Source organism: Bombina bombina, chromosome 7, assembly GCF_027579735.1.
Source record: "Bombina bombina isolate aBomBom1 chromosome 7, aBomBom1.pri, whole genome shotgun sequence".
In the NCBI taxonomy this organism is placed as follows: Eukaryota; Metazoa; Chordata; class Amphibia; order Anura; family Bombinatoridae; genus Bombina; species Bombina bombina.
The window spans coordinates 292,940,707-292,966,531 of record NC_069505.1 but is presented as its reverse complement, the minus strand read 5'-3'; the positions used below and the strand labels follow the sequence as shown (position 1 = coordinate 292,966,531).

Sequence of the window (25,825 nt, the reverse complement as noted above, 5' to 3'; positions counted from 1 at the left end):
CGTGGACCGGACACACCGTTGGAGAAAGAAATTTATCAGGTAAACATAAATTCTGTTTTCGATGTTGCTTTATTGAAAAGTTGTGAGCTGTTTCAGAACTTTCTTCATCAGTTTGAAACATGGTTATTTCTTATGGCAAATAACCATAACAGTATTTTCCATGTTTTTCTAAGTGAGCAATTATTGTGTGTTCTGGCATTTAATTATGTCCCTAAAAAGAGAAAGCATTGCACGGGTACAGAGCTTTAACTTTAAAGGTACAGTCTGCAATAGAATTTTTATTATTTTAAAAGACAGATAATCCCTTTTTTACCCATTCCTCAGTTTTGCATAACCAACATGGTTATATTAATATACGTTTAACCTCTGTGATTACCTTGTATCTCAGCATCTTCTGACAGCCCCCTGATCACATGACTTTTTATTTATTATCTATTGACTTGTATTTAATACTGTATTGTGCTAAATCTTAACACAGTGTTATTTATATGGCCCACATGAACCAGTATCCTGTTGTGAAAAGCAAATAAAAAAGCATGTGATTAAGAGGCTGTCAATAGACTTTGAAACTGGCAGAAATTTAGAGGTTTAAATGTTATAAAGTATATTAATCTAACAATGTTGGTTATGCAAAGCTGGGGAATGGGTAGGAAAGGCATTATCTATCCTTTTAAATAATAACCATTTTAGTGTAGACTGCCCATTAAATCTTTTTTTTTTTTTATTACTTTTTTATTATTCAAATCATATTTTAATGTTTAAATACTGTTTCTTTCCTAAGATATGGTTAGTCCACGACGTCATCAATTACTAGTGGGAATATCACTCCTGGCCAGCAGGAGGAGGCAAAGAGCACCACAGCAAAGCTGTTAAGTGTCACTCCCCTACCCATAAACCCCCGTCATTCTTTTTGCCTTTTGTCTATGGAGGAGGTGAAGTTTTGGTGTCTAAAGAAAATTGGATTTCTCCAACATAGGTGTGTCCGGTCCACGGCGTCATCCTTACTTGTGGGATATTCTCTTCCCCAACAGGAAATGGCAAAGAGCCCAGCAAAGCTGGTCACATGATCCCTCCTAGGCTCCGCCTACCCCAGTCATTCTCTTTGCCGTTGTACAGGCAACATCTCCACGGAGATGGCTTAGAGTTTTTTAGTGTTTAACTGTAGTTTTTATTATTCAATCAAGAGTTTGTTATTTTAAAATAGTGCTGGTATGTACTATTTACTCTGAAACAGAAAAGAGATGAAGATTTCTGTTTGTAAGAGGAAAATGATTTTAGCAACCGTTACTAAAATCGATGGCTGTTCCACACAGGACTGTTGAGAGGAATTAACTTCAGTTGGGGGAACAGTGAGCAGACTTTTGCTGCTTGAGGTATGACACATTCTAACAAGATGATGTAATGCTGGAAGCTGTCATTTTCCCTATGGGATCCGGTAAGCCATTTTTATTACAGACAGTAAATAAGGGCTTCACAAGGGCTTTTTAAGACTGTAGACATTTTCTGGGCTAAATCGATTTATATATAAACATATTTTATACTCCATAGCCTTGAGGAATTATTTTAATCTTGGGAATTTTGTAAAATAACCGGCAGGCACTGTATTGGACACCTTATTCTCTAGGGGCTTTCCCTAATCATAGGCAGAGTCTCATTTTCGCGCCTGTATTGCGCACTTGTTTTTGAGAAGCATGACATGCAGATGCATGTGTGAGGAGCTCTGATACATAGAAAAGACTTTCTGAAGGCGTCATTTGGTATCGTATTCCCCTTTGGGCTTGGTTGGGTCTCAGCAAAGCAGATACCAGGGACTGTAAAGGGGTTAAATATAAAAACGGCTCCGGTTCCGTTATTTTAAGGGTTAAAGCTTCCAAATTTGGTGTGCAATACTTTTAAGGCTTTAAGACACTGTGGTGAAATTTTGGTGAATTTTGAACAATTCCTTCATACTTTTTCGCAATTGCAGTAATAAAGTGTGTTCAGTTTAAAATTTAAAGTGACAGTAACGGTTTTATTTTAAAACGTTTTTTGTACTTTGTTATCAAGTTTATGCCTGTTTAACATGTCTGAACTGCCAGATAGACTGTGTTCTGAATGTGGGGAAGCCAAGGTTCCTTCTCATTTAAATAGATGTGATTTATGTGACACAAAATTTAGAGAAAATGATGCCCAAGATGATTCCTCAAGTGAGGGGAGTAAGCATGGTACTGCATCATCCCCTCCTTCGTCTACACCAGTCTTGCCCACACAGGAGGCCCCTAGTACATCTAGCGTGCCAATACTCCTTACTATGCAACAATTAACGGCTGTAATGGATAATTCTATCAAAAACATTTTAGCCAAAATGCCCACTTATCAGCGAAAGCGCGACTGCTCTGTTTTAGAAAATACTGAAGAGCATGAGGACGCTGATGATATTGTTTCTGAAGGGCCCCTACACCAGTCTGAGGGGGCCAGGGAGGTTTTGTCTGAGGGAGAAATTTCAGATTCAGGGAAAATTTCTCAACAAGCTGAACCTGATGTGATTACATTTAAATTTAAGTTGGAGCATCTCCGCGCTCTGCTTAAGGAGGTGTTATCCACTCTGGATGATTGTGAGAATTTGGTCATCCCAGAGAAACTATGTAAAATGGACAAGTTCCTAGAGGTCCCGGGGCCCCCCGAAGCTTTTCCTATACCCAAGCGGGTGGCGGACATTGTAAATAAAGAATGGGAAAGGCCCGGTATACCTTTCGTCCCTCCCCCCATATTTAAAAAAATTGTTTCCTATGGTCGACCCCAGAAAGGACTTATGGCAGACAGTCCCCAAGGTCGAGGGGGCGGTTTCTACTCTAAACAAACGCACCACTATACCCATAGAAGATAGTTGTGCTTTCAAAGATCCTATGGATAAAAAATTAGAAGGTTTGCTTAAAAAGATGTTTGTTCAGCAAGGTTACCTTCTACAACCAATTTCATGCATTGTCCCTGTCACTACAGCCGCGTGTTTCTGGTTCGATGAGCTAGAAAAGGCGATCACTAGTAATTCTCCTTCTTATGAGGAGATTATGGACAGAATCCGTGCTCTCAAATTGGCTAATTCTTTCACCCTAGACGCCACTTTGCAATTGGCTAGGTTAGCGGCGAAAAATTCTGGGTTTGCTATTGTGGCGCGCAGAGCGCTTTGGTTGAAATCTTGGTCAGCGGATGCGTCTTCCAAGAACAAATTGCTTAACATTCCTTTCAAGGGGAAAACGCTGTTTGGCCCTGACTTGAAAGAGATTATCTCTGATATCACTGGGGGCAAGGGCCACGCCCTTCCTCAGGATAGGTCTTTCAAGGCCAAAAATAAACCTAATTTTCGTCCCTTTCGTAGAAACGGACCAGCCCCAAGTGCTACGTCCTCTAAGCAAGAGGGTAATACTTCTCAAGCCAAGCCAGCCTGGAGACCAATGCAAGGCTGGAACAAGGGAAAGCAGGCCAAGAAACCTGCCACTGCTACCAAGACAGCATGAGATGTTGGCCCCCGATCCGGGACCGGATCTGGTGGGGGGCAGACTCTCTCTCTTCGCTCAGGCTTGGGCAAGAGATGTTCTGGATCCTTGGGCGCTAGAAATAGTCTCCCAAGGTTATCTTCTGGAATTCAAGGGGCTTCCCCCAAGGGGGAGGTTCCACAGGTCTCAATTGTCTTCAGACCACATAAAAAAACAGGCATTCTTACATTGTGTAGAAGACCTGTTAAAAATGGGAGTGATTCATCCTGTTCCATTAGGAGAACAAGGGATGGGGTTCTACTCCAATCTGTTCGTAGTTCCCAAAAAAGAGGGAACGTTCAGACCAATCTTAGATCTCAAGATCCTAAACAAGTTTCTCAAGGTTCCATCGTTCAAAATGGAAACCATTCGAACAATTCTTCCTTCCATCCAGGAAGGTCAATTCATGACCACGGTGGATTTAAAGGATGCGTATCTACATATTCCTATCCACAAGGAACATCATCGGTTCCTAAGGTTCGCATTCCTGGACAAGCATTACCAGTTCGTGGCACTTCCGTTCGGATTAGCCACTGCTCCAAGGATTTTCACAAAGGTACTAGGGTCCCTTCTAGCGGTGCTAAGACCAAGGGGCATTGCAGTAGTACCTTACTTGGACGACATTCTGATTCAAGCGTCGTCCCTTCCTCTAGCAAAGGCTCACACGGACATTGTCCTGGCCTTTCTCAGATCTCACGGATGGAAAGTGAACGTAGAAAAGAGTTCTCTATCTCCGTCAACGAGGGTTCCCTTCTTGGGAACAATAATAGACTCCTTAGAAATGAGGATTTTTCTGACAGAGGCCAGAAAAACAAAACTTCTAAACTCTTGTCAAATACTTCATTCCGTTCCTCTTCCTTCCATAGCGCAGTGCATGGAAGTAATAGGTTTGATGGTAGCGGCAATGGACATAGTTCCTTTTGCGCGCATTCATCTAAGACCATTACAACTGTGCATGCTCAGTCAGTGGAATGGGGATTATACAGACTTGTCTCCGACGATACAAGTAAATCAGAGGACCAGAGATTCACTCCGTTGGTGGCTGTCCCTGGACAACCTGTCACAGGGGATGAGCTTCCGCAGACCAGAGTGGGTCATTGTCATGACCGACGCCAGTCTGATGGGCTGGGGCGCGGTCTGGGGACCCCTGAAAGCTCAGGGTCTTTGGTCTCGGGAAGAATCTCTTCTACCGATAAATATTCTGGAACTGAGAGCGATACTCAATGCTCTCAAGGCTTGGCCTCAGCTAGCAAAGGCCAAGTTCATACGGTTTCAATCAGACAACATGACGACTGTTGCGTACATCAACCATCAGGGGGGAACAAGGAGTTCCCTGGCGATGGAAGAAGTGACCAAAATCATTCAATGGGCGGAGACTCACTCCTGCCACTTGTCTGCAATCCACATCCCAGGAGTGGAAAATTGGGAAGCGGATTTTCTGAGTCGTCAGACCTTACATCCGGGGGAGTGGGAACTCCATCCGGAAATCTTTGCCCAAATTACTCAACTGTGGGGCATTCCAGACATGGATCTGATGGCCTCTCGTCAGAACTTCAAGGTTCCTTGCTACGGGTCCAGATCCAGGGATCCCAAGGCGACTCTAGTAGATGCACTAGTAGCACCTTGGACCTTCAAACTAGCTTATGTATTCCCGCCGTTTCCTCTCATCCCCAGGCTGGTAGCCAGGATCAATCAGGAGAGGGCATCGGTGATCTTGATAGCTCCTGCGTGGCCACGCAGGACTTGGTATGCAGACCTGGTGAATATGTCATCGGCTCCACCATGGAAGCTACCTTTGAGACGAGACCTTCTTGTTCAAGGTCCGTTCGAACATCCGAATCTGGTCTCACTCCAAATGACTGCTTGGAGATTGAACGCTTGATCTTATCAAAGCGAGGGTTCTCAGATTCTGTTATTGATACTCTTGTTCAGGCCAGAAAGCCTGTAACTAGAAAAATTTACCACAAAATATGGAAAAAATATATCTGTTGGTGTGAATCTAAAGGATTCCCTTGGGACAATGTAAAAATTCCTAAGATTCTATCCTTTCTTCAAGAAGGATTGGAGAAAGGATTATCTGCAAGTTCCTTGAAGGGACAGATTTCTGCCTTGTCTGTGTTACTTCACAAAAAGCTGGCAGCTGTGCCAGATGTTCAAGCCTTTGTTCAGGCTCTGGTTAGAATCAAGCCTGTTTACAAACCTTTGACTCCTCCTTGGAGTCTCAATTTAGTTCTTTCAGTTCTTCAGGGGGTTCCGTTTGAACCCTTACATTCCGTTGATATTACGTTATTATCTTGGAAAGTTTTGTTTTTGGTTGCAATTTCTTCTGCTAGAAGAGTTTCAGAATTATCTGCTCTGCAGTGTTCTCCTCCTTATCTGGTGTTCCATGCAGATAAGGTGGTTTTACGTACTAAACCTGGTTTTCTTCCGAAAGTTGTTTCTAACAAAAACATTAACCAGGAGATAGTCGTGCCTTCTTTGTGTCCGAATCCAGTTTCAAAGAAGGAACGTTTGTTGCACAATTTGGATGTTGTTCGCGCTCTAAAATTCTATTTAGATGCTACAAAGGATTTTAGACAAACATCTTCCTTGTTTGTTGTTTATTCTGGTAAAAGGAGAGGTCAAAAAGCAACTTCTACCTCTCTCTCTTTTTGGATTAAAAGCATCATCAGATTGGCTTACGAGACTGCCGGACGGCAGCCTCCTGAAAGAATCACAGCTCATTCCACTAGGGCTGTGGCTTCCACATGGGCCTTCAAGAACGAGGCTTCTGTTGATCAGATATGTAAGGCAACGACTTGGTCTTCACTGCACACTTTTACCAAATTTTACAAGTTTGATACTTTTGCTTCTTCTGAGGCTTTTTTTGGGAGAAAGGTTTTGCAAGCCGTGGTGCCTTCCATTTAGGTGACCTGATTTGCTCCCTCCCTTCATCCGTGTCCTAAAGCTTTGGTATTGGTTCCCACAAGTAAGGATGACGCCGTGGACCGGACACACCTATGTTGGAGAAAACAGAATTTATGTTTACCTGATAAATTACTTTCTCCAACGGTGTGTCCGGTCCACGGCCCGCCCTGGTTTTTTAATCAGGTCTGATCATTTATTTTCTTTAACTACAGTCACCACGGTATCATATGGTTTCTCCTATGCAAATATTCCTCCTTTACGTCGGTCGAATGACTGGGGTAGGCGGAGCCTAGGAGGGATCATGTGACCAGCTTTGCTGGGCTCTTTGCCATTTCCTGTTGGGGAAGAGAATATCCCACAAGTAAGGATGACGCCGTGGACCGGACACACCGTTGGAGAAAGTAATTTATCAGGTAAACATAAATTCTGTTTTCTTTCACTACAAGCAAGATTTTGGGTCTAGCTATAGCCCACGTTAGTCTCTTCAGTAAGGTAGTGGTGGCTTTAAAGCAGTTAGGAACTTGTAAGGTGGGCCTTGCTGCATTTTCCTAACATATTTGCTGCCCATGGTATAGAAAGCCAGAGTAGGTTTACTCTGTTCTTTCTCTTTCTACAGGTCTCTGTGAGGAGTATGTGTCCTCTCATACCTTGTAAGCGGTCCTCGTGCGGGACGGCCAGAATGCAGGTAAGTGCCTTTTTTGTCTTCTAGGTTAGGAGATGGGCACTTAAAATATTTAATCTGCATCAGTTTCTGGGACATTTATATCCTTTGGAAATTATATTTTAATGCAGGATGCAGGCACTTATTTTTTGACAGGGAGACTTAGGGTTAATACTTAATAAATAATAGTATACCCTGATTATCTTTATTATGGCTCATGTAGAGGTTCCTTAGGGGTTAATTATACCCCTTGTTAATTCTTCCTCATATGTGATATTTCATTGTGCAATTCATTTTTATGTTGGGGTGAATTTTAGGAGCGTTTTCTGTTACATTAGAAGACTCAAAAGGGATCCGGTCTTTTATGTTGGTCCTGCACTGGGAACTAACGTTTATATGTTGTTATGGTATGCTGCACTATTGTGTTTTTTCAGACATTGCAGGCGACAGGGTTTTTTATGCTATTTATTCACTTTGAGTTCAGTCAAGCTTAGCGCCAGAGTTATTTGGCGTGCCTTTTTACTTAGCTGCACACTTTCTGTGAGAGGAATAGGAGAAGAAGCGGAGCAACGCCATTACTATGCCGACTTGTATAGAAGGTTTCGGCTCGCAGTGTGGCTCATACTCTCTCCTTTTACTGTTTAATCATTCTGGTGTTCTCCTTAGTCAGACTGAGCGGCAGAGGCTCCGCGTTTGACTTACTGTGGGAGCTAGAGTTTTCTCTTAAAGGGACAGTAGTCCTTATAGATATTTAGATGTTTGTTTTTTTTTCAATAAAATTGCAAAATTGATGCTTGGTCTGGGGGAGGTAACATCCAATACCCACACTTAGTATACTGGTAATCTACTGACTAAGAAGTGGGAAACCTGTGTTCAAACCTTGAATAGGCCAGGTTAAGCTAATCTTTAGGATATGTTATCTCTCATGATTCATTTAAATGCACAGATTTATTTGCTAAGTACCTCTGTACTACACGGTTAGCCAGACATATTGCATGTCAAGATAGATAGTTGCTCTATGAGCCTGTTGTCTCCCAGGATGATGCTGTTCAGGCAATGCCACAGCTTTCTCCTCAAAAGTCCCAAGCCTTTATGGCGTCAAATGCAGTTCCCTGCGGTTCCTATCAGTCTCCTGAAGGAGTTTATTTGCATGCAGAAATTGCTGCCCAGGTGTTTTCAGTGATATCTGAGGCATTATCTGCTTTTCCTATGTTAGAGGTAAGACGCAAAAGGAACATAAGAGATTCAGATAGTAAGGTTTCTGTCCTATCTGTTGCCACTCAGGTTGTCATTCCTCATTAGTCTGATGAGAATACGTCGGTAACCTGAGGGTGAAATCTTAGATTCAGACAGTATAATTCCTTCATCTGATACTGAAGTGATAACCTTCAGATGAATGCTTGAACACCTTGTCTATCGTTAAAGGAGGTTTTTTGGCTACTTGGACGACACCGATATTCCTGTCGTTGTCAACCCTTGGAAGTTTTGCAAACATGATCATCTCTATGATGTTCCTTCCTATGTGGAAGTGTCTCTAGACGTGCTATGGAGATTTTTCACAGGACTAGGAGAAGCTAGAGATACTTTTCTCCCCATCTCCTGTCTTTTAAAGGATTTTCCTGTCTCTGATTACATTAAATGCACGGTGCCTAGGATTTTGTCTTTTCTCCAGGAAGATCTGTAGAAGGGTTTTATCAGTCAGATTTCTGCACTATTCTTTTTGTTACACTAGCGTCCGGCGGATGTGTCAGATGTGCAATCTTTTTGTCAGGCCCTGGTTAGAATCAGGCATGTGTTTAAGTCTGTTGCTCCTCCTTGGAGTTTTAACCTTGTACTTAAAATTTTACAGCAGGCTCCGTTTGAGGCATTGCATTCCATAGAAACTAAGTTATCTTGGAAGGTTCTGTTTCTTATTGCTATCTCTTCTGCTCGAAGAGTTTTGAGTCTCTTGGCTTGCAGTGTGATTCGCCTTACCTTATCTTTCATGCGAATATGGCGGTTCTTCGTTCTAAATTGGGGTTTTCTCCCTAAAGTGGTTTCGTATAGAAATTGTTGTACCTTCTCTCTGTCCCAATTCTTTTTCTCATAAAGAACGTCTGTTGCACAACTTAGATGTTGTGCATGCTCTAAAATTCTACCTACAGGTGACTAAAGATTTTCGCCAGTCTTCTGCCCTGTTTGTTTGTTTCTCAGGAAAGTGTAAGGGTTAGAATGCTACTTCTCTTCCCTCTAGTTGAGAAGTATAATTTGTTTTGCTTATGAGACTGCTGGTCAGTAGCCCCCCGAGAGACTTACAGCTCATTCCACTAGGGCTGTCTCTTCTTGGGCTTTCAAACATGATGCTTCTGTGAAACAGATTTGCATGGTTGCAACTTGGTCCTCTCTCTCTATACTTTTTCCAAATTTTATAAACTTGATTATTTTGCCTTGGCTGAGGTTTCTTTTGGGAGAAAGGGTTCTTCAAGTGGTGGTGCCTTCTGTTTGGGTCTGCCTTCTGTTTGCTCTAGTGGTTCCTTGGTATTTCAATCTAGCATACCTGTTTCCTGTTTGTTCTACCTCCCTAATCATCTGTGTCCTCTATCTTGGGTATTTGTTCCCACTAGTAATTGATGACGTTGTGGACTCACCATATCTTGGGAAAGAAAACAAAATTTATGCTTACCTGATGAATTTATTTTTCTGGATATGGTGAGTCCACGACCCCACCCTTTTTAATTTAAGACCGTTATTTTTTACTAAACCTCAGGCACCTCTACACCTTTGTTATATTCCTTTTTTCCATTTCCCTTTGGTCGAATGACTGGGGTTTATGGGTAGGGGAGTGACACATAACCGCTTTGCTGTGCTGCTCTTTGCCTCTTCCTGGTGGCCAGGAGTGATATTCCCACTAGTAATTGATGACGTCGTGGACTCACCATATCCAGAAATACATTTATCAGGTAAGCATAAATTTTCTTTTTTTTCATTTATGTTCTAGATAGTTTTTGTATTTACTGTGCATTTAAAAAATGAATTTGCTACCATTCAAAATTCTATATTTTTGAAAATGTAAAAACTCAAATTTCTTATTTTAATACACTAATTCAGCCTATTCTTTACTTCAGTGTCCCTTTAATGGAGTCCTAGCTCATTTCATGTTTGTAATTGCTTTTTCTAAACATTCTTGCTTGCTGGTTTACATCATTTAACCTACGGCAGATAAGACCTTTGGGTTGTGAGTTGGGATTTCCTATTAATAATTATGCTTTGTTCTCTGAAAATCCCAACTTTTACTCCATAAGGTGTGTCGAGAAAACACAAGTGATAGAAGACCACCCGACTGTGTCTATGCATGATGAACTTGAAAAGCCATTCATGAGTGAGTAACATTTTAAAAGTATTTAGGAACCTTCTTTTTTTAATGCAGTTCCCACAGAATCCAATGTCAAGGAGGAAGATGATATGTCTATAGATTCAGAGGATGAAGCACCACATATAGAAGTATGCACAGATTCTTTAAAACATGTATCACAGATTGAAGAGAGCACTAAAGGATCAGATTGTATAGAGACTTCTTTTACAAAAAGCTATGTTGATTTTGCACAATCTAAAGCTCCAAGTGTTGGTACAAATGAAGTACAATCAGTAACTCCTATCTCTACGACATGCCAGAATAATACTGTACCTGAAAATATTTCAAGAGATTTGCAAGACTCCAAAAGTAAAAAGAATTTGTCTCACCAGTTTAGTCATTTTAATGTTCTCACTCATCAGACTTTTCTAGGAGCAATGCACCCAATCTTGGCAAACCAACCTCAAGGAGGAAAATATTTCATTAATCCGCCAGAACCTGATCCATCTCAAAATCCAGAGTGGGATAAGAAGTGGAATTTGAAATGAAAATTTTGGTTTCTATATCCAGAGTAAATGATAAATATTTATAAATACCTTTTCTAAGATTATTCGTTTTATTATATATGTAACAGGAAACTCTGTTTTTTTTTTCCCTGCCTCATTTTTTAATCATGATGGCATGTAATCCTTACAACCAACAGCAAGAAAATAAATATTTTTTTAAGATATTGCATTGAATTTTTGCACTTTTTAAGTTAGTATTTTTTTTTTAACATGTGTATGTGAAAAGTGTTATGTCTCTCAACCTTTATTGTGGTTATTTAAAGTGGTATATTTACTTTAGAAGAAAAAACCCTAAAATATCTAAGCCACTGTTTGTCCGTTACCTCATTTTTAAATATATATATATATATATATATATATATATATATAACATTGAATTTGTATCTTTTTGTAGGTACAAATATAATTGTTGTTTTATCAAATATTTGCAAAATTTGACTTTACAATTATAGACTGACAGTGATGCAGTTTTCCTTTATAGTAATAAAAAAAAATGTGCAATTAAGTTTGTAATATGATTTTCATACTCTTGTGTGAAAAAAAATGTTTGGTTTGTGTAAATTGTAAATGTACTTTACATTTATACTCTGTATTGCCATACTGTATCTTTTGTAACCTTTGTAATACAAATATACTATAGATTGTGCAGTAGACATTTAATAAGTTCACATGCCAGTACTTGGTGAGTTCTTTTATTTGAAATACAGATTTGAAATGTGTTTTGTTAAAACACATATATCAACATTTCAGCCAAAATGTTGTGTAAAGAACACCTGTAAATGTCATAAGGTAAGCTATTTCTAGTTAAAATATATAACAATAGGAATCTTGTAAGTGCACTTCCACTAAACTACATTTCAGTCAGTATTTAGGGATGTATATATATATATATATATATATATATATATAATTTTAAATGAATAGGTGCACGTCTGTGTGTGTATACAACATAAGTGAGTACACCCCTGTGCAATGTCACTTAAATGTCAGCTGGTTCAAAATTGTATCCTTTCAGTAATTGCACTACTTTTAAGTTCAACAATACGGTATTTGCAGTTTAGATTTTATTTTTAAATGCAGGCCCCACAGTAGGAACTCAATGCAACAAAAGTCAGTACATCATTCATTACTGAGATTAAAATATTTTAATTTTTCAATACTTGGTATGTCAACCTTTATTTTTTATGACATACTCTACCTTTCCCTTTTAAAATACCCCAAAAGGTTTTGTAATGGATTCAAGTCAGGTGGCATACTTGGCCAAGTCATAGTTTTCACTTTATTTCTAATGGCAGTGAGAGTTCATTAATTCATTACCTATGGGAAATACTTGACCTGGCTACCAGGAGGAGGCAAAGACACCCCAACAAAGCATTCCTTCCACTTGCACTAACCTTCCAGTAGTTATTTGCCTTGTTTCATTGAGGTTGGCAGAGAGAGTTGCTCTGCTAAAGATTAAAGATTTGTCTTCAATGAATTGTTTCCTAGAAGGGAAGAGGGCAAGGGAGCTCATTGAGACCATGGAATTCTCTTAGTAGAGTCTTGGATCTGTAAGCTTCTGGTGGTCATTGGGAAGTTCCCTGGCCTCCTGCCAGACTTCTGAGCTATACTCCTTTTCTCCAACATAGGTGTGTCCGGTCCACGGCGTCATCCTTACTTGTGGGATATTCTCTTCCCCAACAGGAAATGGCAAAGAGCCCAGCAAAGCTGGTCACATGATCCCTCCTAGGCTCCGCCTTCCCCAGTCATTCTCTTTGCCGTTGTACAGGCAACATCTCCACGGAGATGGCTTAGAGTTTTTTAGTGTTTAACTGTAGTTTTTATTATTCAATCAAGAGTTTGTTATTTTAAAATTGTGCTGGTATGTACTATTTACTCTGAAACAGAAAAGAGATGAAGATTTCTGTTTGTAAGAGGAAAATGATTTTAGCAACCGTTACTAAAATCGATGGCTGTTCCACACAGGACTGTTGAGAGGAATTAACTTCAGTTGGGGGAACAGTGAGCAGACTTTTGCTGCTTGAGGTATGACACATTCTAACAAGACGATGTAATGCTGGAAGCTGTCATTTTCCCTATGGGATCCGGTAAGCCATTTTTATTACAGACTGTAAATAAGGGCTTCACAAGGGCTTTTTAAGACTGTAGACATTTTCTGGGCTAAATCGATTCATATATAAACATATTTTATACTCCATAGCCTTGAGGAATTATTTTAATCTTGGGAATTTCGTAAAATATATCGGCAGGCACTGTATTGGACACCTTATTCTCTAGGGGCTTTCCCTAATCATAGGCAGAGTCTCATTTTCGCGCCTGTATTGCGCACTTGTTTTTGAGAAGCATGACATGCAGTCGCATGTGTGAGGAGCTCTGATACATAGAAAAGACTTTCTGAAGGCGTCATTTGGTATCGTATTCCCCTTTGGGCTTGGTTGGGTCTCAGCAAAGCAGATACCAGGGACTGTAAAGGGGTTAAATGTAAAAACGGCTCCGGTTCCGTTATTTTAAGGGTTAAAGCTTCCAAATTTGGTGTGCAATACTTTTAAGGCTTTAAGACACTGTGGTGAAATTTTGGTGAATTTTGAACAATTCCTTCATACTTTTTCGCAATTGCAGTAATTAAAGTGTGTTCAGTTTAAAATTTAAAGTGACAGTAACGGTTTTATTTTAAAACGTTTTTTTGTACTTTGTTATCAAGTTTATGCCTGTTTAACATGTCTGAACTGCCAGATAGACTGTGTTCTGAATGTGGGGAAGCCAAGGTTCCTTCTCATTTAAATAGATGTGATTTATGTGACACAAAATTTAGAGAAAATGATGCCCAAGATGATTCCTCAAGTGAGGGGAGTAAGCATGGTACTGCATCATCTCCTCCTTCGTCTACACCAGTCTTGCCCACTCAGGAGGCCCCTAGTACATCTAGCGCGCCAATACTCCTTACTATGCAACAATTAACGGCTGTAATGGATAATTCTATCAAAAACATTTTAGCCAAAATGCCCACTTATCAGCGAAAGCGCGACTGCTCTGTTTTAGAAAATACTGAAGAGCATGAGGACGCTGATGATATTGTTTCTGAAGGGCCCCTACACCAGTCTGAGGGGGCCAGGGAGGTTTTGTCTGAGGGAGAAATTTCAGATTCAGGGAAAATTTCTCAACAAGCTGAACCTGATGTGATTACATTTAAATTTAAGTTGGAACATCTCCGCGCTCTGCTTAAGGAGGTGTTATCCACTCTGGATGATTGTGAGAATTTGATCATCCCAGAGAAACTATGTAAAATGGACAAGTTCCTAGAGGTCCCGGGGCCCCCCGAAGCTTTTCCTATACCCAAACGGGTGGCGGACATTGTAAATAAAGAATGGGAAAGGCCCGGTATACCTTTCGTCCCTCCCCCCATATTTAAAAAAATTGTTTCCTATGGTCGACCCCAGAAAGGACTTATGGCAGACAGTCCCCAAGGTCGAGGGGGCGGTTTCTACTCTAAACAAACGCACCACTATACCCATAGAAGATAGTTGTGCTTTCAAAGATCCTATGGATAAAAAATTAGAAGGTTTGCTTAAAAAGATGTTTGTTCAGCAAGGTTACCTTCTACAACCAATTTCTTGCATTGTCCCTGTCACTACAGCCGCGTGTTTCTGGTTCGATGAGCTAGAAAAGGCGATCACTAGTAATTCTCCTTCTTATGAGGAGATTATGGACAGAATCCGTGCTCTCAAATTGGCTAATTCTTTCACCCTAGACGCCATTTTGCAATTGGCTAGGTTAGCGGCGAAAAATTCTGGGTTTGCTATTGTGGCGCGCAGAGCGCTTTGGTTGAAATCATGGTCAGCGGATGCGTCTTCCAAGAACAAATTGCTTAACATTCCTTTCAAGGGGAAAACGCTGTTTGGCCCTGACTTGAAAGAGATTATCTCTGATATCACTGGGGGTAAGGGCCACGCCCTTCCTCAGGATAGGTCTTTCAAGGCCAAAAATAAACCTAATTTTCGTCCCTTTCGTAGAAACGGACCAGCCCCAAGTGCTACGTCCTCTAAGCAAGAGGGTAATACTTCTCAAGCCAAGCCAGCCTGGAGACCAATGCAAGGCTGGAACAAGGGAAAGCAGGCCAAGAAACCTGCCACTGCTACCAAGACAGCATGAAATGTTGGCCCCCGATCCGGGACCGGATCTGGTGGGGGGCAGACTCTCTCTCTTCGCTCAGGCTTGGGCAAGAGATGTTCTGGATCCTTGGGCGCTAGAAATAGTCTCCCAAGGTTATCTTCTGGAATTCAAGGGGCTTCCCCCAAGGGGGAGGTTCCACAGGTCTCAATTGTCTTCAGACCACATAAAAAAACAGGCATTCTTACATTGTGTAGAAGACCTGTTAAAAATGGGAGTGATTCATCCTGTTCCATTAGGAGAACAAGGGATGGGGTTCTACTCCAATCTGTTCGTAGTTCCCAAAAAAGAGGGAACGTTCAGACCAATCTTAGATCTCAAGATCCTAAACAAGTTTCTCAAGGTTCCATCGTTCAAAATGGAAACCATTCGAACAATTCTTCCTTCCATCCAGGAAGGTCAATTCATGACCACGGTGGATTTAAAGGATGCGTATCTACATATTCCTATCCACAAGGAACATCATCGGTTCCTAAGGTTCGCATTCCTGGACAAGCATTACCAGTTCGTGGCACTTCCGTTCGGATTAGCCACTGCTCCAAGGATTTTCACAAAGGTACTAGGGTCCCTTCTAGCGGTGCTAAGACCAAGGGGCATTGCAGTAGTACCTTACTTGGACGACATTCTGATTCAAGCGTCGTCCCTTCCTCAAGCAAAGGCTCACACGGACATTGTCCTGGCCTTTCTCAGATCTCACGGATGGAAAGTGAACGTAGAAAAGAGTTCTCTATCTCCGTCAACAAGGGTTCCCTTCTTGGGAACAATAATAGACTCCTTAGAAATGAGGATTTTTCTGACAGAGGCCAGAAAAACAAAACTTCTAAACTCTTGTCAAATACTTCATTCCGTTCCTCTTCCTTCCATAGCGCAGTGCATGGAAGTAATAGGTTTGATGGTAGCGGCAATGGACATAGTTCCTTTTGCGCGCATTCATCTAAGACCATTACAACTGTGCATGCTCAGTCAGTGGAATGGGGACTATACAGACTTGTCTCCGACGATACATTCTGGAACTGAGAGCGATACTCAATGCTCTCAAGGCTTGGCCTCAGCTAGCAAAGGCCAAGTTCATACGGTTTCAATCAGACAACATGACGACTGTTGCGTACATCAACCATCAGGGGGGAACAAGGAGTTCCCTGGCGATGGAAGAAGTGACCAAAATCATTCAATGGGCGGAGACTCACTCCTGCCACTTGTCTGCAATCCACATCCCAGGAGTGGAAAATTGGGAAGCGGATTTTCTGAGTCGTCAGACCTTACATCCGGGGGAGTGGGAACTCCATCCGGAAATCTTTGCCCAAATTACTCAACTGTGGGGCATTCCAGACATGGATCTGATGGCCTCTCGTCAGAACTTCAAGGTTCCTTGCTACGGGTCCAGATCCAGGGATCCCAAGGCGACTCTAGTAGATGCACTAGTAGCACCTTGGACCTTCAAACTAGCTTATGTATTCCCGCCGTTTCCTCTCATCCCCAGGCTGGTAGCCAGGATCAATCAGGAGAGGGCATCGGTGATCTTGATAGCTCCTGCGTGGCCACGCAGAACTTGGTATGCAGACCTGGTGAATATGTCATCGGCTCCACCATGGAAGCTACCTTTGAGACGAGACCTTCTTGTTCAAGGTCCGTTCGAACATCCGAATCTGGTCTCACTCCAACTGACTGCTTGGAGATTGAACGCTTGATCTTATCAAAGCGAGGGTTCTCAGATTCTGTTATTGATACTCTTGTTCAGGCCAGAAAGCCTGTAACTAGAAAAATTTACCACAAAATATGGAAAACATATATCTGTTGGTGTGAATCTAAAGGATTCCCTTGGGACAAGGTTAAAATTCCTAAGATTCTATCCTTTCTTCAAGAAGGATTGGAGAAAGGATTATCTGCAAGTTCCTTGAAGGGACAGATTTCTGCCTTGTCTGTGTTACTTCACAAAAAGCTGGCAGCTGTGCCAGATGTTCAAGCCTTTGTTCAGGCTCTGGTTAGAATCAAGCCTGTTTACAAACCTTTGACTCCTCCTTGGAGTCTCAATTTAGTTCTTTCAGTTCTTCAGGGGGTTCCGTTTGAACCCTTACATTCCGTTGATATTAAGTTATTATCTTGGAAAGTTTTGTTTTTGGTTGCAATTTCTTCTGCTAGAAGAGTTTCAGAATTATCTGCTCTGCAGTGTTCTCCTCCTTATCTGGTGTTCCATGCAGATAAGGTGGTTTTACGTACTAAACCTGGTTTTCTTCCGAAAGTTGTTTCTAACAAAAACATTAACCAGGAGATAGTCGTGCCTTCTTTGTGTCCGAATCCAGTTTCAAAGAAGGAACGTTTGTTGCACAATTTGGATGTTGTTCGCGCTCTAAAATTCTATTTGGATGCTACAAAGGATTTTAGACAAACATCTTCCTTGTTTGTTGTTTATTCTGGTAAAAGGAGAGGTCAAAAAGCAACTTCTACCTCTCTCTCTTTTTGGATTAAAAGCATCATCAGATTGGCTTATGAGACTGCCGGACGGCAGCCTCCTGAAAGAATCACAGCTCATTCCACTAGGGCTGTGGCTTCCACATGGGCCTTCAAGAACGAGGCTTCTGTTGATCAGATATGTAAGGCAGCGACTTGGTCTTCACTGCACACTTTTACCAAATTTTACAAGTTTGATACTTTTGCTTCTTCTGAGGCTATTTTTGGGAGAAAGGTTTTGCAAGCCGTGGTGCCTTCCATTTAGGTGACCTGATTTGCTCCCTCCCTTCATCCGTGTCCTAAAGCTTTGGTATTGGTTCCCACAAGTAAGGATGACGCCGTGGACCGGACACACCTATGTTGGAGAAAACAGAATTTATGTTTACCTGATAAATTACTTTCTCCAACGGTGTGTCCGGTCCACGGCCCGCCCTGGTTTTTTAATCAGGTCTGATAATTTATTTTCTTTAACTACAGTCACCACGGTATCATATGGTTTCTCCTATGCAAATATTCCTCCTTTACGTCGGTCGAATGACTGGGGAAGGCGGAGCCTAGGAGGGATCATGTGACCAGCTTTGCTGGGCTCTTTGCCATTTCCTGTTGGGGAAGAGAATATCCCACAAGTAAGGATGACGCCGTGGACCGGACACACCGTTGGAGAAAGTAATTTATCAGGTAAACATAAATTCTGTTTTTTACAGACAAACTCTTAGTAACACCAAGCTTTTCTGTATTACAGGACCGAGACTGGAGAGAAGACTTCTGACTGGGTAAGTCTTTCTTGATCCCTTCTCCCTCTACACGGCTTGAGCCTAGAATGGGGACAGTGGACCTTCATATGCACAGAGAAGGGGTTTATCTTTATTTAAGATAGGACATGGTTTCTGGGATTTTTCTGTGGACTTGGGCAATGTGAATGTGTGGTGACATGTTTAGTGGCCCCGGAACCTCTGGTGGACGTGGGCAGCTCAGTCAGTGTGCTTGTCACTTTATCAGAGGCACAGTTTTTTTCATTGAAGGGGATCCAGTGTTAGCTATTTACTTTTAATTTCTGCGTGTAAAGGACTCCACTTGGTCCGTTAAATAGCAGCGGTAACAGGCGATGCTTGGGAGTGCAGACCGTGAGAGCTGTACTTATTTTCATGGCGCACATACACATGGGAGATGTCCTCCATTTCGGCCCTATTCTGACTAGAGGGAGTGTAAGATAGGAGCTGGAGACTACACTTGCGTGTGTTTGGGGCCATCCCTGCCACTTTTCAGTGCGTATATTTACGCTTTCAACCTGCTGTAGGTATTGTGGCGATAGCAGCAGGTGCTGCCACCTTCTGGTGTGACTCCCTCTCGGACGAGTCTCCATTATTGGACATTCAGGACTGCATTCAAGCCTTTAAAACGGCCAATTCCTTCATTTGTGATGCAATTATCCAGATCATTTGCCTTGGTGCTCGTCTCATCAGAAGGGCATGGTTTCCAAGTCCAAACTTCTATCGCTGGCGCTTTAACGGTAAATCTTTATTTGGCCAGATTTGGATTATAGTTTTTCTACCGTCACTGGTGAGAAGGGGGCCTTTATCCTCCAGAACAAGAAAGCTGAAGTCCTACTGGGAATTTTCGCTCCTTTTGTCAGAACAGAACACAGAGGAACACCTCTTCCAAGCTGGATCAATCCACTAGTACGTGGAAGCTGAATCGGAAGTGGATCAAGAATAAGCAGCCCAAGGTATCGACCCCTCTCAACAGGTCTGCATGAAGGGTCGACCCCGACCTGGGCTCAGGTCATGTAAGGTGCAGATCAAGGAAGCTTGCTCTTCATTATCCTTGGGTTGTGGACATTATATCCCATGGATACAGAATATGATTTAGACCTTGCACTTCTCTCAAGGGCTTTGGGAAGGCCAAAGAAAAGAGGCTTTTCTACAGTGTGTAGAGGATCTAGTATCCTTCTGAGTTATTGTCCCGGTTCCCCAAGCAGTGAGGGGAAAGGGATTTTATTTATTCATAGTTCCCAAAAAGGAACTAATTTAACGCCCCATTCTAGACCTGAAGTGTCCATCCTTCAAAATGTAAACATTCAAGCCCATACTTCCCCTCATCCAGGAGGGGACAGTTCATGCCATAAATCTAAAGGATGCGTATCTTCACATCCCCATTCATCCGGATCATCACGAGTTCCTTTATTTTGCCTTCCTGGACAATCACTACCCATTAGTAGATTTTCCATTTGGTTTAGTTATGGCTCTGAGAATCTTTACAAAGGTCCTAGGAGCTCTTCTTGCGGTAATCAGACTGCAAGGGATTGCTGTGGCACCTTACTTGAACGACATCTTGGTTCAAGCGCCATCTTTACATTTAGAAGGCTCTTAAACAGAGAGGCTACTTTGGTATCTCGGACTCATGTGTGAGTGAGGGAACTCTTTTCCAGTTTCACCTTCCAAACACCAGAGTGAGTTTCTTAAGAATCATAATAGATTCTGTCTGCATGCGCATTTTCTTCACGAATCAGTGAAGAGAGAAGCCTCAGGCTGCCTGCCGTCTTCTTCAATCCACCCCTCGGCCTTCGGTGGCCCAATGCATGGAGGTGGTAAGTCTTATGGCGGCGGCTTCATATTTCATATGCTATTCAGTTTACTCGCTTTCATCTGAGACCTCTACAGTTTTATGTATGCTCAGTCAATGGAACAGGAAGCATTCAGATCTTTCTCAGGTACTCTGTCTGGATCCAGTGACGAGAGTCTCTTTCCTGGTGGATATCTCAGGAACCTGTGCCCCGCGATATGGGGTCCTCAGAGTTCAAGGAACCTGGCGCCCAGAGGAAGTGACACTTACTATCTATTCTTTAACTGAGAGCCATCTTCAACACTTTACAGTCGTGGCCTCAGTTACCGTCCATTTTATTTGATTCCAATTGTATAACATTAATACGATGGCTTATGTCAATCACCAGGGAGGAACTTGCAGCTCTATGGCCATGAGAGGTATCTAAAATCCTTCACTGGGCAGAGATTTATGTAAAATTTCAGCCATCCCAGGTGTGGACAATTGGGACGTGGATTTTCTAAGCAGTCAGACTCTGCACTCCGGAGAGTAGTTGCTAAAGCAGGAAGTGTTTTGTGAGATCCCCCACAGGTGGGAATTTCAGTGATCCTGCTAGCTCCAGCGTGGCCACCCCGGCCTGCGGATCTAGTTAGAATGTCATCTACTCCTCCATGGCGGTTACATGGAGATTGAACGCTTAGTTTTGTTTGAGAGGATTCTCTGAGACTGTTATTGATACTTTGGTACAGGCCTTTTACAGATGTATTTACCACAAAGTGTGGAGAACTTATCTGTCTTGGTGTGCAGACCGGGGTTCCCCTGGCACAAGGTGAAGACACCACATATCTTTCAATTTCTTCAGGATGTTTTAGAGAAGGGCCTCTCGGCTAGTTCTCTTAAGGGTCAAATTTCTGCCCTTCTGTTTTGTTATATAAGAAGTTGGCTTGGTTGGCAGATGTTCAATATTTTGTTCAGGCTATGGCTAGAATTAGACCTGTTTTCAAACCTGTTGCTTCTCCTTGTAGCCTCAACTTTCTAAGAGTGCTTCAGCAGGCTCTGTTTGAGCCTATGAAAGGTTTTTTGTTTTTGTTTGAGTTGTCTGCCCTTCATTGTGACCCACCTTATCTGATTTTTCATGTGGATAAGGCTGTTCTACGAACAAAGATGGGGTTTTTACCTAAGGTTGTGTCAACTCACAATATTAATCAGAAAATTGTTGTTCCATCTTTGTCTTAATCATCCTCCTCCTAAGCAGAGGTTAGAGCTTTAAAGTTCTACCTTCATTCTACCAAGGAAGTTCATCAATCTTCTTCCTCATTTGTCCTATAAGCACAAGGGTCAGAAGCCCACTGATGTTACTCTTTCCTTCTGGCTCAGAAGTTTGATTCACATTGCATATATAGTAGCAGGTCAGCAGCCTCCATCACGGATTGCCACACATTCTACCTGTGCAATGTCGTCTTCCTGGGCCTTCATGAATGAGGCATCAGTTGAACAGATTTGTAAGGCTGCTACTCGGCCCTCGTATACTTTCACTATTTTTTTTTTTCTTACAATTTGATGTTTTTGCAGAGGCATCTTTTGGGAGAAAGGTGGTGCCTAGTACTTAGAACTACCTTTTCTCCCTGTTCATTTTGCGTCCTCCACAGCTTGGGTATTAGTTTCCCATAGGTAATGAATGAAATTGTGGACTCTCACTGCCATTAGAAAGAAAACCATGCTTACCTGATGATAAAGTTTTTTCTTTCTTGGCCCTGAAATTCTGTATTGATGGCAGTCTTTTGGCACCTCTGTACCCTTTGTAGCTCTACTTTTCCTTATCCTCGGCTTGAACTACTGAGAGGGTAGGGGAAGTGGGAGGGATATTTAAAGGGACAGTCTAGTTCTCATGATTCAGATAGGGCATGCAATTTTAAACAAATTTCCAATTTACTTTTATTGTCTAATTTGCTTTGTTCTCTTGGTATTCTTTGTTGAAAGCTAAACCTAGGTAGGCTCATATGCTAATTTCTAAACCTTTAAAAGCCATCTCTTATCTCAGTGAATTTTTAGTTTTTTTACAGCTAGACAGCACTAGTTAATGTGTCAGCACTGGTTGGTTAAAATGCAACTCTGCCAAAAGAACTGAAATAAGGGGGCAACTGAAATAAGGTAGTCAGAGAGGTAAAAAGTATATTAATATAACCGTGTTGGTTACGCAAAACTGGGGAATAAGTAATAAGTACTAAAGGGATTATCTTTTTAAAGAATAAAAATTCTGGAGTAGGCTTTCCCTTTAATGCTTTGTTGGGGTGTCTGCCTCCTCCTTGTGGCCAGATGAAGTATTTCCCATAGGTAATGAATTAATTTGTGGACTCTCACTGCCAAGAAAGCATACATTTGTTTTGTTTTTTTTCTTTAAAAAAACCTTTTGTGATTTTGGCAGTGTGCTTTGGATTATCATTATGGAATATTACTTTTCTGCCAAGCTTCTGGAGACAGAGCCAACTTTTCAGACAGTTTTTGGTATATCCATGGGCATTCATGGTGCCATCTATAAATGTAATCTCCCCAACACCTTTTGCACACTCACAGCCCTATATGATTAAACTCCCACCTTTTGTGCTTCTGTTTGGACTATGCATTCACTGTGGTAGTCCTGGTCAGGTTCATGACAGACATGCTAGATCCCATCTTAGCCAAAGAAATGTATCTTGGTCTGACCCCATCTGACCAAAGAATGCTCCCAATATTCAACAAGGAATGATTTTTCTTCTTTGACACCATCCATAGAGGTTGTCCATAATGCTGCCACAGAAACTCAGATTTCCATTAATAATGCCTGAGCCAAGTCTTAAGCACTTGAATGTCTGTTTTTCAGTGCTAGATTGTGCAAGTAGTGCACTATATATGGCTTAATTTTAGGAGGATGGCCACTGCATCTCTAGTTGTACTATGGTTTGTTCTATAACTTCTGATTACTGCTGCAACTGTGTTTTTCGACTAATTTTTAGTTAGTCACCAACCATCATCTATTGTTTTTCATATTTGCGAAGTCACATCAATTCATCTGGCAATTCGTTTCCATGTGGAGCCATGATGCAGATAGACCGAGCCCATAGGTCCAAAATTGAGAAAGTTCTGATGTTCACTGATCATATTATAACCATGTTCATGCAATTTAGGTTAATTGGGAATCACAGGTGTACTCAATTTTTGTGTCATTGTTCACAGGTTTCCTTGTATGTCCTTGATCACAGGTGTATTCGGTTTTGTTGCATTTAGTTTCTACTTTGGGGCCTGTATTTTTAATAGTGTTTGATTATTATTTTTTTGCAAACACTCTACTTGTCAACTTAGAAAAAATGCAATTCTTGAGACGTGATACACACACACACATCTATCTATATATATATATATATATATATATATTTTATTTTTATTTTATTTTTTTTCAACGCATACAATTCAAAGCATACAATAACCTATCTTAAAAAATAACAACTGATCACTTAAACAGCACTCTAATGTACATGGTTCAAAATGTGTTAAAATTGTATTTTGTGGTGTAGACGACCATGAGTTATCGATAAAGATGCCATTGTTCAAGAATGTGTTCTTGGCTGTTATTCATATAGATTATCTACATATCTCTCAGTACTAAGAAATTCTGGTTATCCTAGCTTTATGAATGAATAATCTAGATTTTATTAAAGAAACATGAATATTTTGTATAATCCTTTATTGCTTTAAGTGCAGTCATTTGAAGCAACATAACATTTAAAAGGTGTGTTAAAGGGATCGACAGGTAAAAATGTAAATGTCCATTTCAATTTTAAATATGCTTTTCTCTTGTTAAGTGTGTTCAGTCCACGGGTCATCCATTTCTTATGGGATATATTCTCCTTCCCAACAGGAAGTTGAAAGAGGATCACCCAAGCAGAGCTGCTATATAGCTCCTCCCCTCACGTCATACCCAGTCATTCTCTTGCAACCCTCAACAAAGAAGGAGGTCGCGAGAGGAGCTGGAGTTTTTCTTCAATCAAAAGTTTGTTATTTTAAATGCCACCGGAGTGTGCTGTTTTTCTATCTCAGGCAGTATTTGGAAGAAGAAACTGCCTGCGTTTTCTATGATCTTAGCAGGCGTAACTAAGATCCACTGGCTGTTCTCGACATTCTGAGGAGTGGGGTAACTTCAGAAAATGGGAATAGCATGCGGGGTCTCCCGCAAATGAGGTATGTGCAGTACAATATTTTCTGGGAATGGAATTGACTAAGAAAACACTGCTGTTACCCGTATGATGTAAGTACAGCCTTAAATGCAGTAGTAGTGACTGGTATCAGGCTGATAAATGTATGCACAGTAGAGTTATTTTCTAGGGACTAGAATTTGACTGAAAAAATACTGTTAATACTGATATAATGTGTGAGCCTTAACTGCAGTAGAAGCGACTGGTAGCAGGCTTAGTAATAACTTTACACAGCATCTGAAATGTTGTTTTTTTTTTTTTTAAACGTTTACTGGCATGTTAATCGTTTTGTGAGGTACTTTGGTGATAAATCTTTTTGGGCATGATTTTTTTCCACACGGCTAACGTATATTTCTGCATAGAAACCGTTATATCAGGTCTCCCACTGTTGTAATAGGAGTGGGAGGGACCTTTTTTAGCGCCTTGTTGCGCAGTTAAAATTCTAGCACAGTCTTCCTGCTTCTTCCTCTTTGATCCAGGACGTCTCCATGGAGCTCAGGGATCTTCAAAATTCATTTTTGAGGGAGGTAATCAGTCACAGCAGACCTGTGACAGTGTGACTGTGATAAAAGCATTAAATCTTAATTTGATATCCGTTTTTTTGGGTACTGAGGGGTTAATCATCCTTTTGCTAATGGGTGCAATCCTCTGCTAATTAATACATTTAAAGAATTGTTGACTATAACTGAACTAGTTTTTTGTTATTCAATTGTGTTTTTAAAAAAAAAAAAAAAAAAAGCGCTGCAGCGTTTTTTATATTGCTTGTAAACTTATTGAAGTAATTTCCAAGCTTGCTAGCTTCATTGCTAGTCTGTTTAAACATGTCTGATACAGAGGAATCTGCTTGTTCATTATGTTTAAAAGCCGATGTGGAGCCCAATAGAAATATGTGTACCAATTGTATTGATATTACTTTGAATAAAAGTCAATCTGTACCGATAAAGAAATTATCACCAGACAACGAGGGGGAAGTTATGCCGTCTAACTCTCCTCACGTGTCAGTACCTTCGTCTCCCGCTCGGGAGGTGCGTAAGATTGAGGCGCCAAGTACATCAAGACCCTTACAAATCACTTTACATGATATGGCTAATGTTATAAAAGAAGTATTATACAATATGCCCGAGTTAAGAGGCAAGCGCGACAGCTCTGGGTTAAGGACAGAGCGCGCCGATGACATGAGAGCCATGTCTGATACTGCGTCACAATTTGCAGAACATGAGGACGGAGAGCTTCATTCTGTGGGTGACGGTTCTGATTCGGGGAGACCGGATTCAGAAATTTCAAATTTAAGCTTGAGAACCTCCGCGTGTTGCTAGGGGAGGTGTTAGCGGCTCTGAATGATTGTGACACGGTGGCAATCCCAGAGAAGTTATGTAGGCTGGATAAATACTATGCGGTACCGGTGTGTACTGACGTTTTTCCTATACCAAAGAGGCTTACAGAGATTATCAGCAAGGAGTGGG

General features: G+C 41.3%; 1 protein-coding gene across 1 annotated transcript in view; it reads left to right on the top strand.

Moving 5' to 3' along the window:
* The window catches only part of TASOR (transcription activation suppressor), a gene marked incomplete in the record, with an annotated part of 188,224 nt that extends 177,083 nt beyond the window's left edge, over nt 1-11,141 (top strand). Inside the window, 1 exon segment of the mRNA XM_053720850.1 lies at nt 10,487-11,141. Within this exon segment, the coding sequence (XP_053576825.1) occupies nt 10,487-10,959 (473 nt within the window).
* Nucleotides 11,142-25,825: the final 14,684 nt, after the last annotated feature.